This window comes from Cyprinus carpio, chromosome A10, assembly GCF_018340385.1.
Source record: "Cyprinus carpio isolate SPL01 chromosome A10, ASM1834038v1, whole genome shotgun sequence".
NCBI classification, from domain to species: domain Eukaryota; kingdom Metazoa; phylum Chordata; class Actinopteri; order Cypriniformes; family Cyprinidae; genus Cyprinus; species Cyprinus carpio.
Window position 1 is genome coordinate 8,837,282 of NC_056581.1, and position 26,769 is coordinate 8,864,050.

The window sequence follows — 26,769 nt, forward strand, 5'->3', positions numbered from 1 at the left end:
AGGAGGGTTTGCAGTGATCCTTTTTCTTTATCATTTGTGCGTGTTTGTGTTTGTCCCGAGTGGGGTCATTGAATGGGTTAGGTTAAAGTAACTAGACATGTTTATTGTGGAAATTAGATGAAGAAATGGGTTTTATCATTAAAATGTTCGGTTGGAAAATGTTGCAAGCCAGATTCAAACACTTCACCTACATGAGCACCACAGCTCAATGGGTCAGTGCACTAACCACTAGGGGAACAACTCTGATGTTACGCATACAACTGAAAAATGTGTTTGATCAAAGAAGAAAATGTACAAATCTAGAGAAAAAAAAACTATTTAATAAGTATTTAAAAAAAAAAAACTTGAGGATATGTAAAGCAGTAAAACATTTCTTTTTAAGAGTTATTTATTTTTTCACATCTCCAATGTAGTTTTATTGGAAGATAAGATGACAAAAGGCACAAATTCACAGTAAAATAAATAAATAAAAAATAATAAAATAAAATTAATAAAAACATGACAGGGTGGGGTTAAACATAAATTCATAACATTTTTTTTTTTTTTTTTGGTATTTATAGAATCACTGGGTTTTTAATTTCGACAACATATTGTGAAATCTAACAACAACATATCTATGAGAAAGTCCTGTTTACCATGATCTGTCTCACATAATGGTAACACAAACTGTGGATGGTCAGTTCATGTGGATAGTTCCCTTTTATAAGACACCTGTCTGTCATTCAAACACCAACTTGGACTGATCAAGGACAAGTTCCACTCGAGTCTCCTGAGAGAAGAATGACAACCTAGTCCAAAAACCCCTTAGGAAGGGTCTTTTCTCAAGTCCAAAGGACATAAATGTGGCTTCGTTCACAGTGTAAACTTTGAAAGGAATTCAAAAGTGAGAGATTTCTATGGCTCACAGCAAAAATACAACAACAACAATCAATGAATGAAAACATATTTAGACACCATCCTGCCAAAGAGGAGCGGCCAGGGAGGAGGGGCGGGGCTAGTGACAGTGATGGGCGGAGTTATCCGAAGGTCCCGTTATAGACTGCATATAAATCAATAGTTCAAATCTAGTTTTTAATTCCATAATCGCCACATTCCAGAAAACAGTAACTTCACCCACAGATAACACCCAACCATTACTAAACCACTAGATATAATTACTCTGGTTGGGTTGATGGAAGGCTGTATGTGCTGATATCCTGGCAGGATAGTCTGAGCTATATTTATATAGTTATGTATATATCTATATTTATGTGTTCATCTACATATATTTATATATTATATACAATTCAATACATACATACATACATCATTTTGATTAGACTCAGGACCAACACAGTTCTGGTGTATCGGTGGTTGTATTATGACAGTAAAGATGTTTTAACACACAATCTACACCATTAAACCAGCATTCACTTATTAAGAATTCAATGGCATTTTATACATTTCAAATAATTCGATGTAATTCTACAAGAATAGTTTAACTCTTGTCAGAGTGAATTTAGATGTGCATCAACAGGTCCTGAGCATTGGCTGAAAGAAACACAAGGGTGTAAACCTCCATTCTAGTTCCATGTCGGATATCCCTCACGCGAAAACAAGAAACACTGAGAACTTCAAACGCACATACATCCATACATCACGTTACTAAGAAAAGACTGATTTAAAAACCCATCCTCAACCCATTTCATCTTCCTTACCTGATTCCAGGTAAGGAGCGATTGGAAGTGAGAGTATATTTGTATTAAAGTCCTAATGACGCAACATTCTGAGAGGGGATGGATTATACACTTCTAAAGTCTCTATATCACATCATTTATGTTGACTGGAAGGGTTTGTGAAAGGAGGTATTATTGCTAACATCTGGATAAATGTGTCTTTATCCTCAAGACAAGTTATAAAAGGGAAAGTACAATAATCAATCCTTCAATAAAATGGAAAGGAGGAGAGACATAACGTAAAATATCCTCCTTGAGCACCTCATCTGGTAGCGAACAAAATAGTAAGGAAAAAAAAAAAACATTTTTTTTTATATTGATAATAAACCTTTTATGAAAGATGTCAAGACCTGTTGCTTCTTCAAGTTCTTTCAAAGACAGTCAGCCCCTGACTAAAGGAAAGGGCGGAGCCTGATCTTGTAAACCAATCAAAAACAGCAAAGGGAGGGAGAGCTACACCTACTGTACACCTGTCTTTTTTTATAAAAAATAAATAAATACAATAACTTGACTAAAATAGCACACACAGGGAAACTGTAGAAGAGATGACAATGAAACCATTAATATCGACTGATTAACAAACAGCAATACTTTTAACTTCAACTTATTTCAAGAATGTGATATTGTTCAATGAGTTATAATAAACTCTGGCTGGCATTAAATTATGAACAGTACTTGCAGTCTGACATTTTAAGGTGACCAAGCAGCTGCCAGTCAAAATGAATCCACAATTCATGTTACAAATAAATTAATGGTCAGGATGACACGACTATGATTGTACAGTACTACACTATAAAGAGACACACTTAGATCTTGAATCAGCTGGTAAATAGATTAAAAAGTGGGTAGAATAAAAATTAAAAAAATAAAGCAACAAAAACAAATCACTACAGATTAAAACAAAACAAGGAAACCTGCTTGATCCGCAACAAAAATTAGGAGAACAATTACTTAAAAACCCTGTTTATACATCTGCCACAATAATTCCACTGCCAATAAATATTCTGAATATATATATACACATAAATATCATCTGCTTTACATTAAACTCATCTTAAAACACAGTTCGGCCGAGCTCCATATGTTAGGGTAATGATCTGACATCATAAATGACGAACTGCTGATCGTCCCTGTATTTGTTTAAGTAGGTAGACTTCAGAAACTGGGCATGAGGATAGAACTGGAATAACAGCCTATTGAACTAGTCAATGTGCTCCATTGTCAGACTGAAAGGAGGATATGAAGGATGCTCAGGACAAACGATGAAGGACTTCGATTAGGATTAAAAAGACATGTTGCTTTGATTTGATTGAGGAGAGTGATGCTGCTGGTCTCCAGTAGTTCAGGTCTGATCTGAGAAAGACTCAGGAAATGACATGGCAGAGAGAGAGAGAGAGAACAAGAACATTCATTTACTCTAAAGGTTAAACACCACAGTTATGTTCAGAAGAGATTACTAAAATAATGATTGGATACGGTCCAGTACATGCTCCCATTCAAAGGTTTGGGATTAGTAAGATTTTTTAAAAAGAAATAAATACTTTTAGTCAGCAAGGATGATTAAATTGATCAAAAATAATCTTTTTTTTTTTTAATGATACAACAAAATTAGTTGAGTTTTCTTATTAATCAAAGAATCCTGAAAAAAAAAAAAAGTTTCCACAAAACTGTTCTTTTAAATTATAATAGCATTTCATATTTCTGTTTTGAAACATCACGTGACATTATCAGCTGGGGCATGGTTACTAACTTGAAAATACCTGTTTATTTTACATTTTTATTACATTTCTTCTAGAGATTGTGGCTAAAAAATGTTTCGCCTACAATTACATCTGGTTCATTCATCACAATGGCAATGAAAGGCCAAGTTCAGTGCAGTGCACTGTGGTAATATTCTATGCATACAGAAAATCTGCATACTGTACATACTATATAAACTATATACTCCAAATAAAGTTAATGTGAGTATGCTATCCCAAACATAGCCTATATATTGAGTTCATAGACTAGGAAAGATTAAATAATTTTTAAGTTCTCACTTGCTGTTTCAGATAAATGACATCAGGGGGCGCTAAAGATCACGAATTACCTTTTTGAACAGCAGCATCCAGGAACACAGAGCAGCCTCAGTCTTCAAGAGCCACCATGCCTTTCACTGGATCCTTCACTCTCATCTGGAAGACAGCAATGGAAAAGCATGCATGTGTACATAAAGTAAATAGCTCCTTGCAGAAGAAGAAGGGGTTAAAAATGTGATTCAGGAAGGACTTCTACTGATTTTTTTTTCACAGATCACTTGTGGAAGTCAAGGAGGAGACACTTGATTTCTGGGATAGTCCTGCAAAGTATGTGAAGCTGGGGATCCCGCCAATACATGATGTCACTCATTCCCCAAACGGCACCTGAGAGCGCTGAACTGTGACCTGCTCCGCTCTGCTGCCCCTTTTGTTCACAGTGACTGGACCTCATTATGGGCCACATTCAATTATTCATCTGCCTTGTTACACATAATTGTCTTTGTACGGTGGGAAAATGTGTGGCAGGCCGTAGGCGACACTCAAAACACCAGAACATAAACAAAAACTCAATCTCGCTACAAATGAATTCAGCTGTCAGTACTCTCTGTTAAATTGGAAAACAAAATATCTCAGGGCAAACTGTTTGGCTAACTGGCTAAAATTCATCAATACAATTTAAAGGCTGGTTCACACTGAACAGCAGAGATGAGGAATAATTTAAAGTGGACAAAGACAGGGTACTGTAAATGTAAATCTTCTGGAGGACATCTCATCTGACCTCATCAAGTTCCCTCCTGGTCTCTTCCTCCATTCTGCGGATGTCGTCCATGTTCAGCTCGATCCATTTATCAATCCAACAGAACAGCTGCCGGTGGAAATTAGTGAACAAGCGCTTCTCTTGCTGTTAAAGGGAGAAAGAGGTACAAAATTCATTTTGGAAGATGAATGTTATATAGGTTGAACTGATATCCACAAGATGCCATGACATGACATTTAAAGTCAACATGAAATGGTAATCAGAACTCATTTTATTTACATACATTTTTTTTAATCAGGAATTAGACAACATGCAATTTATATCAGTTAACAGTAACTGTAACTTTCTGATGGCATTTGTTTATGAGTAAAAAAAAAAAAAAGATTTTAATCAGACTTCAAACCATACACTATCATTCAAAATATTTGGGTCAGTAAGATTTCAAGTCAAAATGCTGCATTTATTTGATCAAAATTCAGTAAAAACAGTAATATTGTGAAATGTTATTAAAATTTAATACTGTTTTAATATATTTAAATTTTATAATGTATTCATGTGATGTCAAAGCTGAATTGTCAGCATTATTACTCGTCTTCTGTCTCTCATAATCCTTCAGAAATCATTCAGGTATGATGACTTGCTGCTCGATAAACATTTCTTATTATTCTCAATGATGAAAAATATTTTTGTGGAGACCTTGACACATTTTTTCTGAATTCTTTGATGAATATAAAGTTTTATATATATATATATATATATATATATATATATATATATATATATATATATATATATATATATATATATATATATATATATAAAATATAAATATTTTATAAATTTAAACATTTTGTAAATGTCTTTACTGTCACCTCTGATCGATTTAATGTGTCCTATTTGAATAAAAGTTTTTTTTATTATTATTATTTAACAGTAGTGTTTATTGAATGATTGTGGCTTGAATAGAGTTGGCAAACGAAACATATTTTTTTTGGACTATTAAAATGTTGGATAAGACAAAAATTGTGGCCTTTCCCAACAAAGCCTTTAAGACAGGTGAAAATAAGAGGGCCAAAAATGTAAGTCCTCTTAGTAAACTTTATTTTTAAGGTATTACATCCACAGATGAATCATAGACGATCAGACCAGGAACATGCACTAAATATGGTCAAACCTGATTTCTGATTTTAACTTTAATAAACTCTTTAATCAATCACACTGACCTTTTGAATAAAGTTTTCCACTTTGTTTTGCAGGCCCCACCACTTGAACTTGACAGTAACCAGTTTGTAGGCACACATGTGTGGGCAGTCTGTCTTTTTAGGTAGCTCTTTCTACACAGACCCAAAATCCATTAAGCATTTGCATATAATTTCCCGTTAATAAGCTTCCCACTCATACATCAAGCATGCACTTACTACATTAACACAAATTTTATTCAAGCACACAGCCATTAGAAGTGCTTTAAAATATATCACCCTCCAATCCGGACCGAGCGGACCTCTTCCAGTCTTTGCAGACTTAAACTTAGTGGGGTCTTCCTCTGGTTTATAGTCCTACAGACAGATAGCACTGATCAGATTAGAAAGTAACAGGTAGCAGTTTTATCTAAGTGAAGCCCACCTTTGGCTCCACCTGACTCCGGTCTGCGATGTCTATGTACAGCACGTCCACCTTCTTCCAGGTGTCTGGGTCTAGCCCATGAACCTGTACAGATGAACACAACAATCATGCTTGAGAACTCGATTGTCAGGTTTTACACAAAATTGTGGAGTTCACACACAAACTATACTCGCATTTTCCTGCTGTCCCATGTCAGGTTTGTGCCACGTCTCAATCTTGATGAGGAAGTTTTCTTTCATATACTCATTCTAAAAACACAGATAATCAATGAACAAACTAAAAAACCATAAACTCTGCAGTGATATATATACTGACGTCTGTCCTCTCTCTTTCACTCCAGCTAAAGTTACTGTCACCTCTTTCACTTAAACAGAGAGTGTTTGTATGTGCTTTTTCTGTACATCTACATGTTTGTTTATTCTTATGACAAGTATTACTAGAGAAATACATATTTGTGTACTTGCAAAGAGTGTATACTTACAGTAATTACTGATGGGTGATGCAGGACAGACAATAGAGGGGGGGAAAGAATAAAATATGAATAGGATCATTTCTGTTTAAGAAAACATTACATTTCATTTAAGACCATTTCTAATTTTATTTAACCTCATTTTAGCTCACATGAACTTAGTCTGGAAGTAAACATACTAAAATTATATCCTAATTCAAATTTAAGATTAGTTCTATTCAGACCGTGAATCACTACTCATAAATTCTATTAAAACAAAAAACTTTTAAAAACACTTATACATAAAAATGGTGTGAAACTATAAATCAGCTCAGTAATGAATTCTGTTAATTTTATGCAACTCTGTTAAACACTTAAAGATGATGTTTTGCTCTAATGATGTTTTTGATGAAAATGTCAGTGTGGTATTTTCTTTGATTTGTGATTCTATATTTGAAAGCAGACTTGAATAGGCAATTCTGACTACTTAAAATCAGCATGAAATGAAATGAAAATTCACCCCATCTATTTCTCAAAAGCATGTTATATATCTTATTGTGAACGATTCACCTAGGCATGCTTTATTATTATTATTAATATTATTATTCAATTTGACATTGTAATTTTTCATCAAAATGTCATAATCTCGATTCCAATAATTTATTCTGTTTAAACCCAGTCCCTCCACAACTGACCCCACAACCTGAAATCAATCAACAACCGATGGATTAATTAATTTTTCAATAATCTGTTACACTCAGATGTACATCACAATAAAGAAGAAAGATATATCACTACTTCCATTTTATTGCAACTTTAAATGGAACATCGGACACCCATTTTCCACAGGTTGGTATGATTCTTTAGGGTCTTCATGAAATGTCTGCAAAATACTTTGGTTAAAATTCCACAATGGGAGAAAATGAAGACTCTTATGCTCACTTTTACATCCAACTACAAAACACCTGCATTGTGAGATGTTGTTGCTACAGCTGCTCTGGACAGCATACAACTGATTGAGGGTGGAAATATGCTAATATGAGACACTCCATCATCGGACTTGATAACTGAGACTGCTTAGGTTTTTTGGGGTGAATGGATTTTTATCATTGTAGGGTGGTTGTGTCCACACACTGCTAAGACGCATTAGTATGCAAACACCATGTAAAAGTGAATTTTGCATCCAATGTCCACTGTAAGATTTATTATTTCTTAATTTTACTAGGTAAGGTTGAATACAAAAATCCCATATTGACTCCTGAAACAGATGTCTGGACATTTCCTGTGAAGGAACTGTAGAAGCTAGAGCTCTTGGCTCTTAATTGAATACCTCTGACGCACTACAGTGTTACTGTATCCGTAGACACCTTAACTTGGACAAATAGTGGAAAACACATTTCTTTCTTCATGCAGCTTGCTGACAGTTGGCCAATAATCTCAAACAAATCATTTTGTTATGCAATATTTATATTATTAAATAATTAAAACATTCAGTACAGCTCAATACTTGCCATATCAGCTTTTTCCATTTATTCAAAAACAAAACTGTAGACTTCAGTTCGTTTTAAGCACTGCAGTGAGATTTAGAAATATCTTGATAACATTCTTCAGCAAATGGGGAGTCTGTCGTCTATGCGGCTGTGAAAATGATGTGAAGGGAATGTGTCAGTATAATCTCAGTTTCCTCTGCTGTAACTCCACTCCTGCTCATCTCAAACAGTGAATTATTCAGTGCCCCGCAAACGCAGTGACAGAGAAAAAGACAGGGAGAAATAGATAGGAGGACATAATAATAAGAAAGCAAGAAAAACAAAGAGCACATGAAAAGAAATTTAGCTTCTAAGTGTGTGTGTGTGTGTGTGTGTGTGTGTGTGTTACCTGTGCGGCAGTATGGGTAGGCGTTCCAAGCTTTCTCATGAATGTTCAGTGCTGATGCTGGTGCAAGCATTCGTACAAATGACGGGACTTTACTGAAAAAGCAAAAATGCAATTAGAAGTAGACTATAGTCAAAATAAACAGAAATGTGTCTTTTTTGCTATAATTCTTTCTCCAAAACTTTGCTCTGTTTGTTTGAGCAATTTAACTAGGTCAACATAGCAATAATGGTTCAACCAATGGTGTACGTTTGGGGCGGGGCTATCTGTTTGTCTGACCAATAACAGACAAGGGAGGTATTTTGGAAATCTGTTTGAAAACATTCATTATTTTTACATTTATTTTAACTTAAATTACACATCTCTTTTACCTTAAAGCGTTAGTTAACAGAAAATGAAGCAAAAGGAAAATTCAAGCACCAAAATGTCAAATCAGCATCATATAAGTACATAAAACTAGTCCATATTACTCATATTCTGAGTGTTCTAAAGCAATTTGATAGTTTTATGTGAGGAACCAACAAAAGACCATTTTTATGGTGCTTTTTTGTCATTTTTTGAGCTCAACAGTTCATTGTGTGGAAAATAACAACCAGGACATTCTGCTAAACTTTTTTATTTGTAGAAGATCAAATGCCATACTGGTGTGGAACAATGTGTAAATGATGAACCTATTTTTTAGTGCACTGTTTTTTTTTTTTTTTTTTTTTTCTCATTTTAACATTAATCTAGCACATTTTATTATTACACTCATGTGTCTGTGGGTTTGTGTAAGTGTGAGCACCTCTGCAGGTGGTAGATTTTGTGTGTGTACTGTCCCTTCTCTCCATCCTTCTCATATGGTTCGTTCTTCAACACCTCCACACCCTCTCCTCCACCCGTCTCGTTCTTACTGGCCTCTGCTACTGAGTATAGCTGCCCGACCTGATACTGTGGGACACATAGAAATGCACTTCTCAATCTCAAACTTCATAAGCATGTCTGTATTCAAATATGAGGTATATTTGAATATTACAGTCTATTATTACTGGTTTCTCCTGTTTCTGTGTGTGTGTGTGTGTGTGTGTGTGTGTGTGTGTGTGTTTCCCTCCTCTTTTGGTGAAGTATGCTTAATAAATAATAGCCTCTTTCATATCTTAATCAAATATAATCCTGTAGAGAATATAGTTAGAATATAAACACATGCACACATCGTACAGAGTAAACACTGCAAAAAGACCAGTTCATCCATTCAGTGTGGCCAGTGTAGTCTGGTAAGATCCCAGACTAATAACCCCTTTGAGCAGGCTTTTAATGAATAATTCAAAGATTCAAGTTAGGGGTTTGAATCTGATGAATTCTTCACTGAACTGCGGTTACTGAATCAACATCTGACTCACTTTCTAAATGGCAAGTTATCAATTTTAGTGATGTTCGTATCGAAATGAAGCATGTTTTCTGTTAGTATCGTACCATTAGCAGTATGATTTTCTGATATCACAACGTGTTGTCAAAGTTCAAAAAATATAATCTACTAATGATGCTCATTTTCAATTTAAAGAATATGATCTGTAAAATGCAACTGAACTGGACATTTAGACATCGCTTAAGTAATTTAGACTTTTTTTTATAGCTATACAATAATCTTGCTGCTTAATTACAAAAATACATAAATCAATAAAAAAGCATTCACAATATACACTTATATATTGTCATGCCCCCTAAACTTGAATGGGCATGACAATATAAAATGAGAAAACTTGAAGATATTGTTTAGTAAAATTAGTCCATTTTGTTGTATGCTATTAAAAATAAAGGTTCTAAAAAAGTGTGTTTTGTCACCAATGCAATAGAAGAATGATTTTCCCAAAGAACAATTCAGCAAACAGTTCTTAAACCATTTTCCCCCTAAAACATTTGAATAATATAAAGACCCTTTTCCACTATAAAGAACATTTTTGTCCAATTGAAAGATTCCATGGATGTTAAAGGTTCTTCATGGAACCATAGATGCCAGTAAAGTATCTTTATTTTTAAGAGTGTAGATCGAGTGTGTAGACTGAAAGATTTAGTGTCCTGACACGTGTACACTGTCAGCAGCCTTCACTCATGCTGACTCGAGTTAAACACCTCCTGAATCTTACCTAGAAACAGCCCAGCTGTTTAAATGTGGGCATTCATCCCTATACACACAAGCGTGTGTGTGTGAGAGAGAGAAAGAGAGCGAGAAAGAGAGAACAGAAGAAAGAAAATGACGACGCAAAGCCTATTTATACCAGTTGATACCAGAAAATGACAGATAGAGGAGAAAAGGGGAGAAAAAGAAAGAGAGGGAGGAGAGCAAGGTGACACACTCCAATCCATACATAGATAGTTATATACATACATACATGCATACATAAATATATATATATATATGGATGGATTTCATGATTCCTGTGTAGTATGTGGTTCTGTATCTTCTATGCTGTGTCATCATTCCTCTGCCAATCAGAGATTTCCTCTGTCCTCTTAGCCAATCAGACTCCAGTAGCAGAATGCGTCACTTTGCAGCAATATGAAAATCCAACCTACATCACACATTATCATCCCACTCACTCTGCAAACCACACACACACATAGCATCGGACAGGGTTTCGTCTGCTGCAGATGTGCTATTTTTTTGTATTAGTGTGCCATACATCTTTTTTTTAAAGTGACAGTGCACAAAACTGTAATCTTTTTGAATGAGCAGCATGTAATAATGTGTAGGCTACATGAGAGTGTGGTTAAGCCCTGATTATAGTTCACTGATGGTGATGGACAAGCTAAAAGATGTGAGCTCAGACTAACCGACAGGCTAACAGAGGGAAAGGATGTCTCATGCACCAGCCAGCCTACAATGACAGATAGCTTATGGTGTTTGTGTATGTGTATGATTATAAACAGGAGGAGGAAGAAGGGTAGAAATGAGGGAGTGTCATAAGGGGGTGTAAACTGCACAGCTGTCCTTAAGCAAGTAAGCTTTCTTAATCCATCATTCCCTGCTGAATGAAAGGACTCCAGGAATAGCATTTTGCCTTCTTTCTTTAAAGGGGTCATTTGATGCGATTTCAAGTTTTCCTTTCTCTTTGGAGTGTTACAAGCTGTTTGTGAATAGATAAGATCCCTAAAGTTACAAAGACTAAAGTCTCAAACCCAAAGAGATATTCTTTATAAAAGTTAAGACTCGTCCACGCCCTCCTAAAACACCTCATTTAAACACATCCCCACATGTCTACGTAACGATGTGGGAAGATTTGCATAATGCTGCCCAAATGTACATGCAAATAAAGAAGGCATAACTTTGATTCTCACTGTTGCCGCCAACGTCATGTTGTGGAGACGCTGTTTCATTGTGCAAGCGAAACTACTTTGGTCTTCTAAAAGAGGACACAACTAGAAATCAGTGGTTAAGCTGTATTTATAACACTATTCCAGAACAGTTCAACCCAAATATTTAGATGTGTGCCATGCATTTTATGGAGGACTGTTTCCTGATCCTAGGAGAGAAGACTACAATGCCGGCTGTTCTGACTCACAGTTTGATTTGCCACTGATGACTCAAACGTAAGTTTTGAGCAGTGTAGAGCAGCGGTTCTCAATTCCAGTCCTCGCACCCCCTGCTCGGCACATTTTGTATGTTTCTCTTGTGGCAGAGGTCGGTAACCTACGGCGCGCGTGCCAACAGGATAATCGCTGGCACGCGAGCAAAAGGGTAAACTGCATTCTGACATACATTTTGAGGTAATAACTTCTCATAGTCACACAGCCTGTTAGGAACTATAAATACTATTAAAGTGTGAGAATTTACTTCAAAGTAGGTGGTGTTTACTGTTCACAGAAGCAGAGCGCAAAGCATCACTTTAACGTTAAAGAAAGCGATGTAAGATGAAGCTGTAAATCATTTAATATTAGTCAACTTTTAACGATACGTTTTACGATAAAAATGTTAAATGACCGACAGCTATATCCAGTGATGCCAACTACTCAATTTTTTTTTCTCAAATATGGCCACTTTGAGAGAGAGAGAGAGAGAGAGAGAGAGAGAGAGAGAGAAAGAGAGATATTTTACCAAATCATCTGTGTCATTTGTCTCTCTCTACAAACAATGAATCTGAGAATAAATAATGTAAAGATACAAATTTTACCCCCTCATTGCTGAGAAATATAATGTAGCGATTCAGTATTGATTAATAAAAGTCGTGTGGCAGCGCTGACAAGTTTATGAGCTTCTGAATGTTACTTTTTTCACAGCGTGCTCTTAGATCTCTGTGGGAGTGGTGTGTGTGTGTGCGTGTGCATCAAATAAAGCAGCGCATTAATATAAAATGGTGATTAAACTGAACAGTTTTAATGCATTGGCCTTGTCACACACACACACATACACACAAACATACAGTGGTGTTCAGTACGGTCACAATGTACATCTGTTATTCAAGAAACTTTTGAAAAGTTTTTTTTTTTTTATCGTATCATTTAAAAAATGTGAATGTACGGTGTAAATACAGAATGCATTAAAAAAAGAGAGAGAGTGGGGGGTTGGCACAGTGGTTAACTAGAAAAATAAAAAATGGAACGTCACGCAGAAAAGGTTGCCGTCTTAAGACCCCTGTCTTATGGCTTCAGACGTTTGTTCTATTCAAACATAAGTGGCCTGTAAAGTGGACACCACAGAATATTCCGCCATGATTCCAGTTCGAATTGAACGTATATGTTCCATTCAAAGTGCACTGAAGTGTGCGGGACTTTAAATTGTATTTATTTACAGAGATATATGATGTCACACTTGTCCGTGTTTGAAGAGGTTGCGCAGCGCAAATCCAAGAATGAATGTTCCGAAGTGAAGTAAACTTCAACAGATTGCTCTCGGTGCTCAAAAGAAAGTACAGTAGATTTTCATTATTTATTCACATCTGCAAACTTGGAAACTAATGACCAGTGGTGATTCTGGGAATTTTATGAAAATGGGAGGCACAGAGGGCCAAAATTTGCAGCGAGAGGAATTTATATCATGCCACGATTCTATGTTTTTGAAATGTGAATTCAAGATTTCATCCTTGTTATTTTCTCCTCAAGCAATCTAAGAAATATTAGTCAACAATATTTTGACTAAACGTTAAATGTTGAATAAAATTTTTTTTTTATTTTATTAAAGTTTTTATTATTATTATTATTTAAATGTCTTCATTAGTCCGTTACCTGGGATATACAAATAAAATAAGATAAACATTTTAACTGTAATTTAAAAAAAATGGTTATTGGATTTTTACTTGCTTAGTTGTGCCAGTAGGTGGTGACAAGTGACTGTTTTTTATCTTGAGTTTGAATCATTCAGTCAAACGATTCATTCAAAACTCTAATTCATTCAGCAACAAAACAAGTGAGTGAGTCACTGAATCATTCACTCAACCGATTCATTTTAAAAATTCATTCAGAAACGAATAACACACTTCATGTTGCTCTGAGATGCGTGATGTTCCTGCTTTGACATTGTTTGGGACTGTTACATTGTCGTATTAAATAGATGTCAATATTGTGCTTAAAATGTAAGTTACTCAATCCACTCTATTTTTAATGTAAGAGAAGTTGTGGCCCTTTTCTACTAGAATGTGTAAGGCTTCCAGTGTCAGACGATTCTAGTTACTTTTGCTGTACAATAATACAGTTAAGTAATATTATCATATTATTTTATAATCATAATCATAAACACACAAGGTTTACTGCACTGTTATTCTAGCTGTTTCTATAACGGCTAAGTCTTGAATGAAATCTTGTTCATTGACAAGAAATCGCTTACTTCCACACTGAAAATGTAGCTGGATATTAACATTAACTTTTTTTTAATTGAACTGCTGCATAAAATCAATATTACAATCACAAGCTTGCAGTATTGCAGTACACTGCAGTACTTACAAATACTGCAGTGAAACTATACTTTTCAAGTTTTCATATTCATCTGGGCAAGTACAAAATAAACCTCTATGAATTATAGATCAACCTTTATAAATGAATTGGTTCCCTTAAATGTCCATTTCCATTGAAGCCAATCATATTTTATCTGCAATCTCTTTATGCCAATGAAAGCATTTCAACAATAAGGATCATTACTCTGACTGAAAATACACTAATCAATGAAATTGATGATGAATGATTAAAACTAGAAATGTTCACCCACCCTTGGTTCATTAAACTCAATCTAAATCTAATCTGCTCAACATCCATTTAATTGTGCAGTCTTAATGAATGCAATGCAATGCAAAAGCTGCTTTTTTAACCTTTTAAACTCCCACTGGGTGCAAGGAGGAGACGCTGACCTGACACAAAGAGCTTAGATTAAAATGTCTTGTCCTAGACATATTTTATGTGACAGAATTGATTAGACTATTATCCAAATGGATCTTGGCTGACAGTACTTTTTTGCAGAATATGCTGAGGTATGTACAAATGAGTGCAGATGAAGAGGGGCCTCACAAGTTGGAAGCAGCCCTTTAATTTGTATAATCTGGCCTAGAGGAAGGGTTTATCCCCCAGGGCAGAACCCACCTGCTCATACGGCACCAAAGATACCAGCAAATTACTAGGCCATGATTTATAAAGACATAAACAGCTGGAGTCAGGAAGTCTAAGAGCACCTGAGATGCTTTATGTGATCAGATTGTTAATTATGTGACTGGATCTTTAAGGAATAGTTTAATAATAGCTGGAATACCTGAGATTTGCTGAAAACTTAATCACCCACAGAGGCCATCACTTGCTCACCAGTGGATGGTAAACGGGTGCCAACAGAAATGATAAAGCTTATAAAAACATCACAATAGATCAAAAGTTATCCACATGACTCCATCATTAATGTGTTGTGAAGTGAAAAGCTGCATGTTTGTAAGAAACAAATCCATCAAGGCATTTTAAATTCTGTCCATAATTCATAGTAACACTTCCTCCAGTATAAAAGCCCATCCCCTGTTGTCCTCTCACATCAAAATTCAGAGACAGATTTGTTTAGACCTGTTTTGGACTGTTTTCACTTGTAAATAGTGCTTGATATGTGCATTTTTCTCTCCTGATTCAGATTAGACAGCACTATTATGGATAGAGGACTCATATTTTAGCCAGAAGCAATGGTGTGAATTAAAATGTTTACGCAAATATGTTTATATCAAGTTCTTGAATTAAATTACATCACACATTTATGAATGATGTTACATGTATTTATGGATAGTTGAATCTGCATTTGCAAATCGTCACACATGCGTGGAATACTTTGAATTTGTGTGCAGTATTTTTGAGACCTTCCTGACAGGTTAAGATTCGTAAATATCATTTTTGGAGGATGTTCCGTTCAGCCAATCACGATGAGCTTTTAATCCACCAATCAAAACGCTCCTTACTGAACAGACTCAAGAAGCTCAACACTGTGCTTGCACTGTGCATTGTTCCATGATCAGGTCCTTGATGTAAAGACATTTTAATGGGTACTCTTTTTTTTTTTAGCACCTGATTACAATTTCTAAAAAAAAATCACATTATGATTTATATCATTCGTAGCCTTATACACCAAAGTTGCACATACTCTGTTTATTCAGATCAATCTGTAATGTTATTCAATAAGTGTTTAATGTCCAGATATTTCATTTAATATCAACAATTATGTAATGTATTGTGCGCCCATGGGTGTGCTGGTCTGAAAACGAGGTGTGCGTTGCTATTTTGAGGCAACTGAAATAGACTGCGCCATTGACCAACAAAAACCTGGTCTAAAGTCTGGCACAATATTTTTGTTTTGTTATTTGAAGAACATGTTAATATGTAATTTGCACCTATAGGCGGGTACACAACGTACGTATGTAACGGAGGCCAGCTGTTAGGTGTTGTGCAGGTAGTTTTTTTTATTTTATTTTTTTTGTAAAGGGCATTTGACTTTCTTTGCACATTTGCTTTGTAAATGCTGGGTCGGTGCTTCTGCCTACATCACACATGACCTTTCCAACGTGATTACATAATGCGTGAAGTCGAACTAGTGCAAGACAAGCATTTATTTTTATTTTTTTTAGAAAATGATAGATCGTTTCACTAGATAAGACACTTATTCCTTGGCTGGGATCGTGTAGAGCTCTTTGAAGCTGCTTGAAACTGCAATTTAGACCTTCAACCCCTTTGGTCCCCTTTGAAGTCCATTATATGGAGAAAAATCCTGGACTGTTTTCCTCAAAACCCTGAATTTCTTTTCGACTAAAGAAAAAAAGACATGATCTTGAATGACATGGGGGTGAGTAAATTTTTTTGAGTAAAAGTTTTTTTATTATGGAAGTGAACTAATACTTTAATGATGAATTTGTTTCTTACAAATACGCAGCTTTTCACATCAAAAGAAGTTATTTGGTGGACTGGAGTCATGCGGATTACTTGAGGATTTTTATGATGTTTTTATCAGCTGTCTGGACTTGGCAACACCATTTCACTGCAGAGGATCCATTAGTGACAAGTGCTGCTAAATAGTAAATTTCTCCAAATCTCTGCCAAATCTGTTTAATTTTTGGGTGAACTATTCCTTTAACATTGCAGTGTGTAAGATTTGCAAACCTTGACAAAACAGCAGTTTCTAACTGTCAGTCATTGTTCAAAGCAAAAAGCACACTTGGCCAAAGAAGCATATTCTGATTTGTGGTCAAAAATTACACACTGCACCTTTAATGCTCAAAATAAACTGATAATCTTGGCAGTTAGCACTTCCCCCCTTTTTCCACCTCAAACATAAAAGTGAAAGTCTGAATTGTATTTCTTTACAGATCACAAATGTGTGTGAGGCTAGATGACGAGAAAAGCTGAGAGAAAGAGAAGCAGAAGGAGGTGGTATCAGGTAACTCTTTAGATATTCACAACCAGATCACTGAATAGAATGAAACGCTAGAGGATTAGAGGATCATGGGAAATGAGGAGACTGGGAGACACAGGGAATGCACAGTCTGAATGGGGCAGAGAAAAGAATGAGAGACAGAGAGGAAGCAAAGATGGGAGAATTGCTGACAAGGCCAAAAGCACAGCTATGAATTGGCACAAACTGAGAGAAATTATGCATTAGTGTTTCTGCACGGGCTGTACGGGATCAAACAGCATGAGAGGAGAAAGATTCATCCTCTTGCTGAGATAACTGACTCATGAGTGACTGAATGACAGAGGGGTGTGCAGATCTGTGGCTTAGTGCACATGGAGAGCATCACTAAACTACATCGTGACTCCTCTGCTGTCAAAACCAGCTAAGACTGAGTCATCCGAACTCAACACATGCAAATCAGCGATTGACGCCGCACACACACGTTTGGGTTCAGTGTCATTACCAGCGTTCACTGTGTACTGTACACAGACACACACTCACAAACACACACACTCAATTTGCACTTACCTCCTCCACAGAAATCGGTAGGATCACTCGACTGCAAGAGAGCAAGAAAAACTAATTATTTCAAATCTACCAGTAATAAGCATGTTTAATCTATCATTATAGCTATTACCATCATGTCTCTTAAACTGCAGAAATTAATAGGATTTTTCTTTGGGCACTATTCTGACAATTTCTTAAATTATTACCACAACATACACAGTGAAAAGTTTGAAATAAATATGTTTTTATTATTATTATTATTTAATGGCTGCATTTATTTAATCAAAATACATTAAAAACAGTGATATTGTGAAATATTGTTACAATTTTAAATGTTTTCTGTTTTAATATATTTTAGAATGTAATTTACTTTTATTATGTAATAAATGTAATTTATTCATTTATTTATTATTATCAATGTTAAAAACAGTTTTATTTAAACTGTGCTATTTAATATTTTTTGTGAAAAGTTATACTTTTTTTCAGGATTCTTTGATGAATAGAAACATCAAAAGAACAGTATTTATTTGAAGTAGAAATTTTGTAACATTATACAGTAAATGTTACTGTTTTACTTTGTTTGATCAATTTAATGTGTCCTTGCTGAATAAAAGTATTAATTTCTTTTAAAAAATCTTACTGATCCCAAACTTTTTAACAGCATAGTGCATATATATAATGTTAAAAAAAAGTTAAAAACAAATAAAAATATATAAATACTGCATTTTTACACCAACATAAGTACCCTAAAATATAAAATAAATATAGCTTAAATATAAAGCCATCTTTGCAATTTTTTTTTTAAATTATTTTATCATTAATGAAATTTCTCAGTGCACATTGGAAAACAGTGTTTGGGAAGCTGTTCATTCCACAGTCATTTACAGCTCATACAGCACTTGCAAAAAAATGCTAGAGAAACTATAACACAATCTCTGCATCAGGACATCCTTGGCTTTGTCTCTTCAACACATTATATTTATCGGCTTAAAGTATCAGAATACAAAATGAACCTGTTCATATTAGAAAACCTATAAAAGCTATTCCTTGTCAAGCACATCTCTGATATCTGTGTACTGTTTCTGGATGGTAGTTGGCAGTGTACCAAACTCTGTGCAGCTCCCATATATAATCAATACTTCTCAGGAGTAAGACAACACCACTACCATGCTCCAATCCAGCACAGCTCTCTCATTATCTGCCTTATGACACACACACAAACACACACACACCCCTCAGGACTGTCTACATCTGACTTATGAGGGCTTCTGTGACGGGACACATGAGCTTGTCAGGAGGTCAAGGACCAGGTTTACCTTTAATGTATGACAAGATCATTGGCAAAGAAGTCCATGCTTTGATGAGACTAACAGGTTAGGATAATTCTGATATTTGTACTGGAAAACAAATCAAAAATACAAATTCTGAACATGATTTTGCAGTATATAGTCCTTTTGAGGGAAGTCTCACTATTTATTAAATGCCATGGTCGCACAGATGTGTTTTACTGTGTGCTGTTATCATCTGCTAATAGCAGGAATCACCTTGCCCTCCTGAGTGCTGCCTGTGTCCTGGACAGGAACACTCGGTCACCGTGCTGGATTTGGTGTCTCATGTACTCTGCCTCCATGACACCCAGGCAACTTTCTGCATTATAAATGGCTTTGCCCGCATGGCTGCATTTCACTGTATAAGAAAGGCTTTACTTATTGTTCGGTAACAAGACAATCAAGTTTACAAATAGATTCTGAAATTCAATATTCAGCTGAAAGTTCAGCTTCTCTATTTCACTAAATATGTGAAACAAAATGCATTCAGAGAGAGATTAAGACATAATAATGTGACATTTCATAATTTGTTTTTGAAGTTTTCTAATGCATCTTATTTATAACCCTCTCCTAAAGACAGATTTTCAGTCTTAAACTATGAAAATACATTATGAAAATATAAATCATTACATAATTAAAACATGATCATCTAAATTTACATAATCATGTTTTATTTATATTTTGAAAATGATTTTGTAACAAAAAAAAAGACAAATGTCAGAATTCACATGAATTTTTATACACTGTTGGATGCTGTTAGTGAGACAAACGAAATAAACTAGTTAAGAGATTATTTTTTTAAATTTCACAGGCCAGAAGGGTTGAGAAACTCCCATATAGATTGTAAAATTGGCATGACACGTGTGACTAAAAAGGTTTTATGGCATATAAATTAAGTAGGAGACCCAAGAAACATTGTGTCTGAATTCTGGAGGTGAATTAGATCACAGGAAAGTGTCACCAGAGAAGTGAAAAAAAAGAGACACACAGAACAAGAGCTTACTGCTTTAGCTCACATAGCCAAAAATACTAGACTACTTATTATGTCTAATAAAAGCACAAAAATCCTTATATGTTGAGTTTAATGCATAACATGTCCATAGACTGTTTTATTATAAACATCAAGATTTAACTTTAAAATTTATATGGATCTCATTTCACTACAATTTTTAAACACCTTATTACCTTCATAAATTTAAATAATAATTAAAGACAATCTCATATTAACTATCCAAAAATAGTATATACTGTATAAGGGTCATTCAATTTTGGATTTTAATCTGTATTAAATCAACTGATCAAAACAGAAACTCAAACCACATTTCAGTTCCTGTTAAAAGTCTAATTCTTCACCCAAGGGTATTTTTAATGTTGAAAGTTATTTTTGTGCATTAGTAAAAATACCATGGTCAGCAAACCCTGAGGGACCTGAGGTGTACAAGCATCCACTTTAAAGCCAAGAGAACTGGATCCTCTTAAAAACATGCCATTTGTTATTATTTGTTTGTTATTGCAGTAAGCTAATTTTAAAATATATGAAGATTAACACTATGTCATGTTTTTATTTAAAATCATAAGCTACATTTGACGCATAACAGATACCTCATTCTCTACAGTAAAAACAAGAGAACTGAACTGATAGAACTGAACCTCATTCTCTGCAGAACCCTCTCTAGTCCTTGAAATCTCCATGACGTGGCTGAAAGTGACGTCAGAGAGATGCCGGCGACGAGGAGTGTATGACACATGATAATACCTTTGCAGTGCGTCCTTGTTACATGTGTCACGTTAAACTCATACAGAAGATGTGTGCGTGCACATTCCTGAACAAAAGAACCCCTTGACAGTGGAATTAAAGAAAAAGAGGTATTTCTAAAAGAGTTAGTTCACCCAAAAATTACAATTCTGTCATTAATTATTCACCCTCATTTCATTCCAAACCTGTAAGACCTTTGTTTATCTTCGGAACACAAATGAAGATATTTCTGATGAAATCCGAGAGCTTTCTGACTAGAGATCGACGGATATAGCGATTTACAGATATTTTCACCCATATTCAAGCATTTTATTATAATCGGATATCGGTTTTGTAATATCGGAATCACCGATAAACGCTGCAATCTTGTGGGTTTTTTCCTGCGTGCAGGATCGCCATTGCAGTGCGTCTGAGGGTAGACAAGACAACAACAATGGCGTGCAGGTACTTGATTTGCTGTAGTTAGTAAACTTTATTTAACATAACAGCCAGTTATGCACAAATTAGATGCATTACATGAATGCCTGATATGTAGTTTATGCAGCTTGGCTCAAAGAAATAGAGACCGACTCAGAGGAGTCACGTTAAATAATCCATCAAGTCCTGTCCCAATAAAGACATAGCTTTGCCTGAATTAATATGCAGCCATGAATGAGCGCATGTTGGAAATAAAAGCGCTGTATTTAATTCTCTCTCTGTTGTCTATGCTCATCGTTAGTCTCATGAAGTCGAAGTCACGCAGATAATCCGTCAATATCCTCTCCCAATAAAGACGTAACTTTGCATGAGTTAAATAATACAGCCAAGAATGAGCGCATGTTGGAAAAAAAAGCACTGAATTTAATTATCTCTCTCTGTTGTAAATTTGCTCCATCATTAGTCTCGTGAAGCCCCTTTCATATTGCTGTTCACTCACCGGGTTGATGCTCAGGAATGCTCCAGCACAGCCACAGCATGTAACTTTTAACAAGATTCACTTGTTTAAAACACCCTAAATTGTATTAACATTTACTATACAACCATTATTTTGCTAATAAAATCTAAATAAATACAACACTATGGAAATTAATTATTTATTATCAGTTTGAGTATAGTTCTGTGTAACTGCACAGATAAACCGCGCTGTCAGCAGGCATTTCATAATCTAGAAGGTCAAAACATTATTAATAATTTTGATATAACATTCCAGTTGAAAAATGCAATAAAATATGATGTTTTGTTATATTCCAATATTCCAGAGAATATTATTCAGTGAATTAACATTATCCAGTGAATAATTCTTATAAACCAGCTTATAAATGAAGCTGATATGACTCCTGTCCTTTATTTATTTTGAAAACATTAGACATTCTACATTTATTTTGCTTATTGTAAATATTAGTGTTGTTGCTGTTGATGCTTTTTATAAATCAATTTTTTTTCTTATTGTTGTAATATAAAGATAAAATTTAACATGAAGACTTTAAAAAAAAGATGACTGAAAAGAAGAAAAACCAAAGTGAAGTATGTTCTTTCTTCACTCAGTCATTTATTAACTTTATAACAGTTAATAAATATCGGTTCTGCATATCGGTTATCGGGCACATAAACATGCAAATAATTGGTATCGGTATCGGTTATTAAAAAAAACAATATCGGTCGATCAATATTTCTGACCCTGCATAGACAGCAGAGGCGTCATGACCATTCAAAGTGCCAAAGAAAAAAAACAGCCGAATAATATTGTTTATATTTGATACAATCACAACGGTGTAATTAGATTGTTCAGTGCGGCACAGCATCCGCTGCTAAATTCAAATATGCGTTTGCTGGCTGGCGTGGAGCCAGAGATAGACACGTTTGTACAGTGCTGCATTATAACCAATCGTTGCATTCATAAGCTCAACGATTCTGTTGAGCTTATGAATGCAATGGCCAGTCAGAGACATTCAGATGAGTCATCGCTGAAACGCAGTGTTTTGTTCACTTGCTCACTGACGGAATTATACATTTATATTTACATTTAAATACAAAGTCAGTCGTATTAAAAACATTTCATGGCATGATAGCCATAAATGGTACTTAAGTAAAAAGTCGGGTTTTTATATGTAGTTAATAGATTACACTATTAGTATACTTTGCCCATCACCATTTATTGATCAAATAACAGCCTATAAGGTTGCAAAACGCATTTACTTACACATATTTGAGAATCGAGATATTTCCTGATATTTCCATGTTTGGAAATATTTTGAATAAAAAGGAAAGAAAAAAAAAAGACATCCTGTAAACAACCTATAACAGTTATAGTGTTATCATGGCTGCTGTGTGTCACATGACAAGCATGACCCCCCACCCCCACATGCCCCCTCAAAAATCATGAGTGCATGATGCCCCTGATAGACAGCAATGCAACTACCACGTTCAAGACCCAGAAAGGTTGTAAGGACATTGATAAAATAGTCCATGTGACATCAGTGGTTCAACCTTAATGTTATGACGCTATGAGAATATTTTTAGTGCGCAAAGAAAGCAAAAATAGTGACTTTATTTAGTGATTTCTTCTGATCAGTCTCCACCACCATTCACGACAGTACCACGACACATGCGTGTGATGCTGCCGACGCAGGAGCCGGTGTTCTGACGTAGAACATGGATCTGATTTGTTTACAAGCAGAGTTTGAAATTAAGGTCGAACCATTGATATCACATGGACCATTTTAACAATGTTCTTACTACGCTACGGTGCCTTGAACGTGGTAGTTCCCTTGATGTCTATGCAGGGTCACAAAGCTCTCGGATTTCATCAAAAATATCTTAATTTGTGTTCTGAAGATGAACGAAGGCATAGCAGCGGGAACTAGGGGTGATGAGAGTGCTGCAGCACCCCCCACCACAGGCCCGGGTCTGAGAATTTCCTTGTGCCCCTAGATCATCCCAAAGATACTTAATTTTTGTGATAGTTTTGTGATTAATTATTTATTAAACTGACCAGAAATATACAGCCTAGTGCAGTTGTATTTTTCTTGTGTGCCTCTTGGCGTGCGTCCCTACATCTCCCCCTCACACTGACAGAATTTCATGTGAAGTGTTCACGTGATATTACCGTAATTTTACATATCGAATTGTAAAAAAACAGTAACGTCCTTGTCCTTTTTATAAGCCGTTTTTCTAAGCTTTCTCGCTTCTCAAGACGTCCACCGTTAATCACATAATCACAGCTCTTTACTTGCGCTCTAGTCTCTGGTCAAACGCACTTAAATCACTGTAGCCTAATGTAATCTATTAGCTACGCACATCATAACATTTTAGGCAAGCAGGCTACCAAATTATGACATAATATTTTAATAAGACTGAATTTGTATTTAAGCTGATGTACATGTACATCTGCACTTTGTTGTTTCTGATGACAGAATTTGCCAAAGTGCACTGACCAAAACGCTGGCATATCAGTGATATTAATATTTAGTAAAATCCCCTTAAATAATAGAAATATTACAGAAAAAAAATGGGTTTGGAACAACATGAGGGTGAGTAATTAATGACAGAATTTTCATTTTTGGGTGAACTATCCCTTTAAGGACAAATGTAGCCTGTGTCCCTGCTATGAGAAAAACCAGATGGATTGCTTGTTAACTGGTATAATGCTGGTGTCCCAGCCTAACCAGATGAAAGTGCCCTAAGTTTACACAGTAACCAAAGAAGTTTACTTCAGAGTGTGCTGCTAACACCAGCGAACAAAAATCTTAGGAAGTTACTTAGGAAGTAACCATGGCAACAGCTGCTCAATCGCGGTCTGTATCTTGTGCTAAATCAACAAAACAAAATTACGGTAATATTTTTCATTTTATTAGAGTAGGTCTAGACCTTTAAATGTATCGCTAGTGTTTGTTGAAAACGTCTTTGCTATAGTTTGACGATAGAGGCGCCAAAAGACGATTTGAGTTGCTAACAGACTCCCTGAAGATTACTAACAGAAATTATTTTTTAAGTAATTTAAAAATGTGTACACTACCCAAAATTAATTAAATTCAACAAACACATCAGGCCGGGTTTTTTTTTCTCACTAAGGACGTCAGAAAATAGGAGATGAATACAGCCTCATATGGTTTCAGTAACCTTTCTGCCGGTGCCTTCTGTGTTTGTGGGCAAAGAAAGGTTATTAATATTTCAAAGGTGACTGGCGGGGGGAGGTTTGGAGTTTATTGTTAAGTTGTAGTTCGTCGCGCGGTTCAGTGAAACATGCGCAAGGTGAACGGATCCACGTTGTTCTGAAAAGCGCGGAAGGTTTAACGAAAATGTGAATATAGCCAATCCAATGACACATGGTGATGAATGAACGGGATGTTTCTGAAAGTATTAGTACAACATACAGAGGCGCCATTTAATATCGGAACGCGGTGTAGCCTAACGTACTCAGTTCGCTCTGTTTCACCTTCACGAGCGTATCAATAACACAATAAAGAGACAATTAAACTTGGTTGATTGGATATCTGTGCCAAAATATCCTTTTAAACGCGTCTAATTGATTCAAAAAAATATTAATATTCAGAGGTAATGTTAGAATTGCACCAGTTAAAATGTCACAAGCACGTTTTAAACACACATAAAGTGTACTGTAGGTCTCAGTAAATTGATGAACATGCATCAAAGCCATTTATATATTAAATGTATCAAAAATATTCACAATCAAGGGCTTTAAATGTGAACTGTCAGAAAGTCAAGTTTACAATGTCGCCATGGCCTCGATCCCTGCACTGCACGGACAGACAGAGGATGCTCCCACATCACAATCAGATCCAAAAATAGCGCTGCACTTACAATTCTTTAATCAGCATTTTCTCCGGTGCTTTCTGCCTTCCAAAGATAACGCGGTTTTGCACCCGGATGAATCCAAATAGGTGTCGAGTCTTGCGTTAGTCCCGGTGTCTCGGTCTACCCCACCTCACCCGCTTCTATGTCATTCTAGGGACCGTTTTTCTATTTCCCACAGATTCACTTCCTGATCGGGGCCGAGGGGGGCGTTAACGACAAGCCTGATGCTGTGACGTAGGAGTGATGACGTCATGGGCATGATATTGAGGGGGGTGACCGTGGTCAGCCTTAATGCATCATTAAAAAAATACACACACAAAAAACCCGGGGCCGGCCGTCGATGGTTGTTCTGAGGTGGTCGCTTGTGTGAGGTAACAGCTGGTGGTCGCATAGGTCTATCAGCCAAATTACAATCTGTCACAAATTATGTAACGATAAACTGGTGCAGTCTATTTATATCACATCTGGAGACAGATCCCACCATCCGATTATTTTCATGTAGTTACAGTATGATCTGCCCTCCATCAAAGCGTTTCTAAAACATTAAATACAGTGTCTCCCATTCACACTGTTTCTTCATATATTTCAAACCCAGACGTATTGATGCAGTAGACTTTATTTATTTTAGATCTGATTTCTAACTTTAATGAAGAGTCAGCTTCCTCTTCTTTTATTACTTATTTATTTTTTCCTTTTGATGCCACTTAAGGATCCAGAATTATGATGTTCCCTGAACGGCAGGTATATATTCTAATTTATATAAAAGAGAAAAATAAGTGTGATATTACAAAGAAATATGCATATAAATAAAATATTTTAAATCATTTTAATAATTAAATAATAAATAACTTGTTCAGGCTTGTACTAAACCCCAAATAAATTATTTTTCCTAATTTTTCCCCACAAATCTATATATATTTTTTTTTTTAGCTGTACTATTAGGTCTGGCAATTAATCACAATTAATCTCATGATTTCTGTTATTAACAAGCAGAACAAAACTGTTGTTTTGTTTTGTTATACAATAAGAAAAATAGTGTGAATTTACAATTGAAATATTCAGATTGAATTATATTT

General features: G+C 35.5%; 1 protein-coding gene across 2 annotated transcripts; it reads right to left on the bottom strand.

Annotated features, from left to right (window-relative positions):
• Nucleotides 1-339: 339 nt before the first annotated feature.
• LOC109055049 (phosphatidylinositol transfer protein alpha isoform-like) lies at nt 340-25,911 on the bottom strand. Of its 2 annotated transcripts, none has more exons than XM_042765028.1 (12): nt 25,700-25,911; nt 17,837-17,867; nt 9,221-9,366; nt 8,440-8,531; nt 6,595-6,602; nt 6,287-6,361; nt 6,114-6,197; nt 5,969-6,046; nt 5,714-5,824; nt 4,512-4,634; nt 3,805-3,889; nt 340-3,078 (listed from the first exon to the last, which is right to left on the bottom strand). In XM_042765028.1, exons 1-11 carry the CDS (start codon nt 25,714-25,716, stop codon nt 3,842-3,844), a joined length of 813 nt encoding a protein of 270 aa, XP_042620962.1. In that variant the 5' UTR covers nt 25,717-25,911; the 3' UTR covers nt 340-3,078; nt 3,805-3,841. The 2 variants fall into 2 exon arrangements, with proteins under 2 accessions (XP_042620962.1, XP_042620961.1); XM_042765027.1 differs by having other exon boundaries at nt 340-3,068; nt 25,700-25,909.
• Between the last annotated feature and the right edge of the window lie 858 nt (nt 25,912-26,769).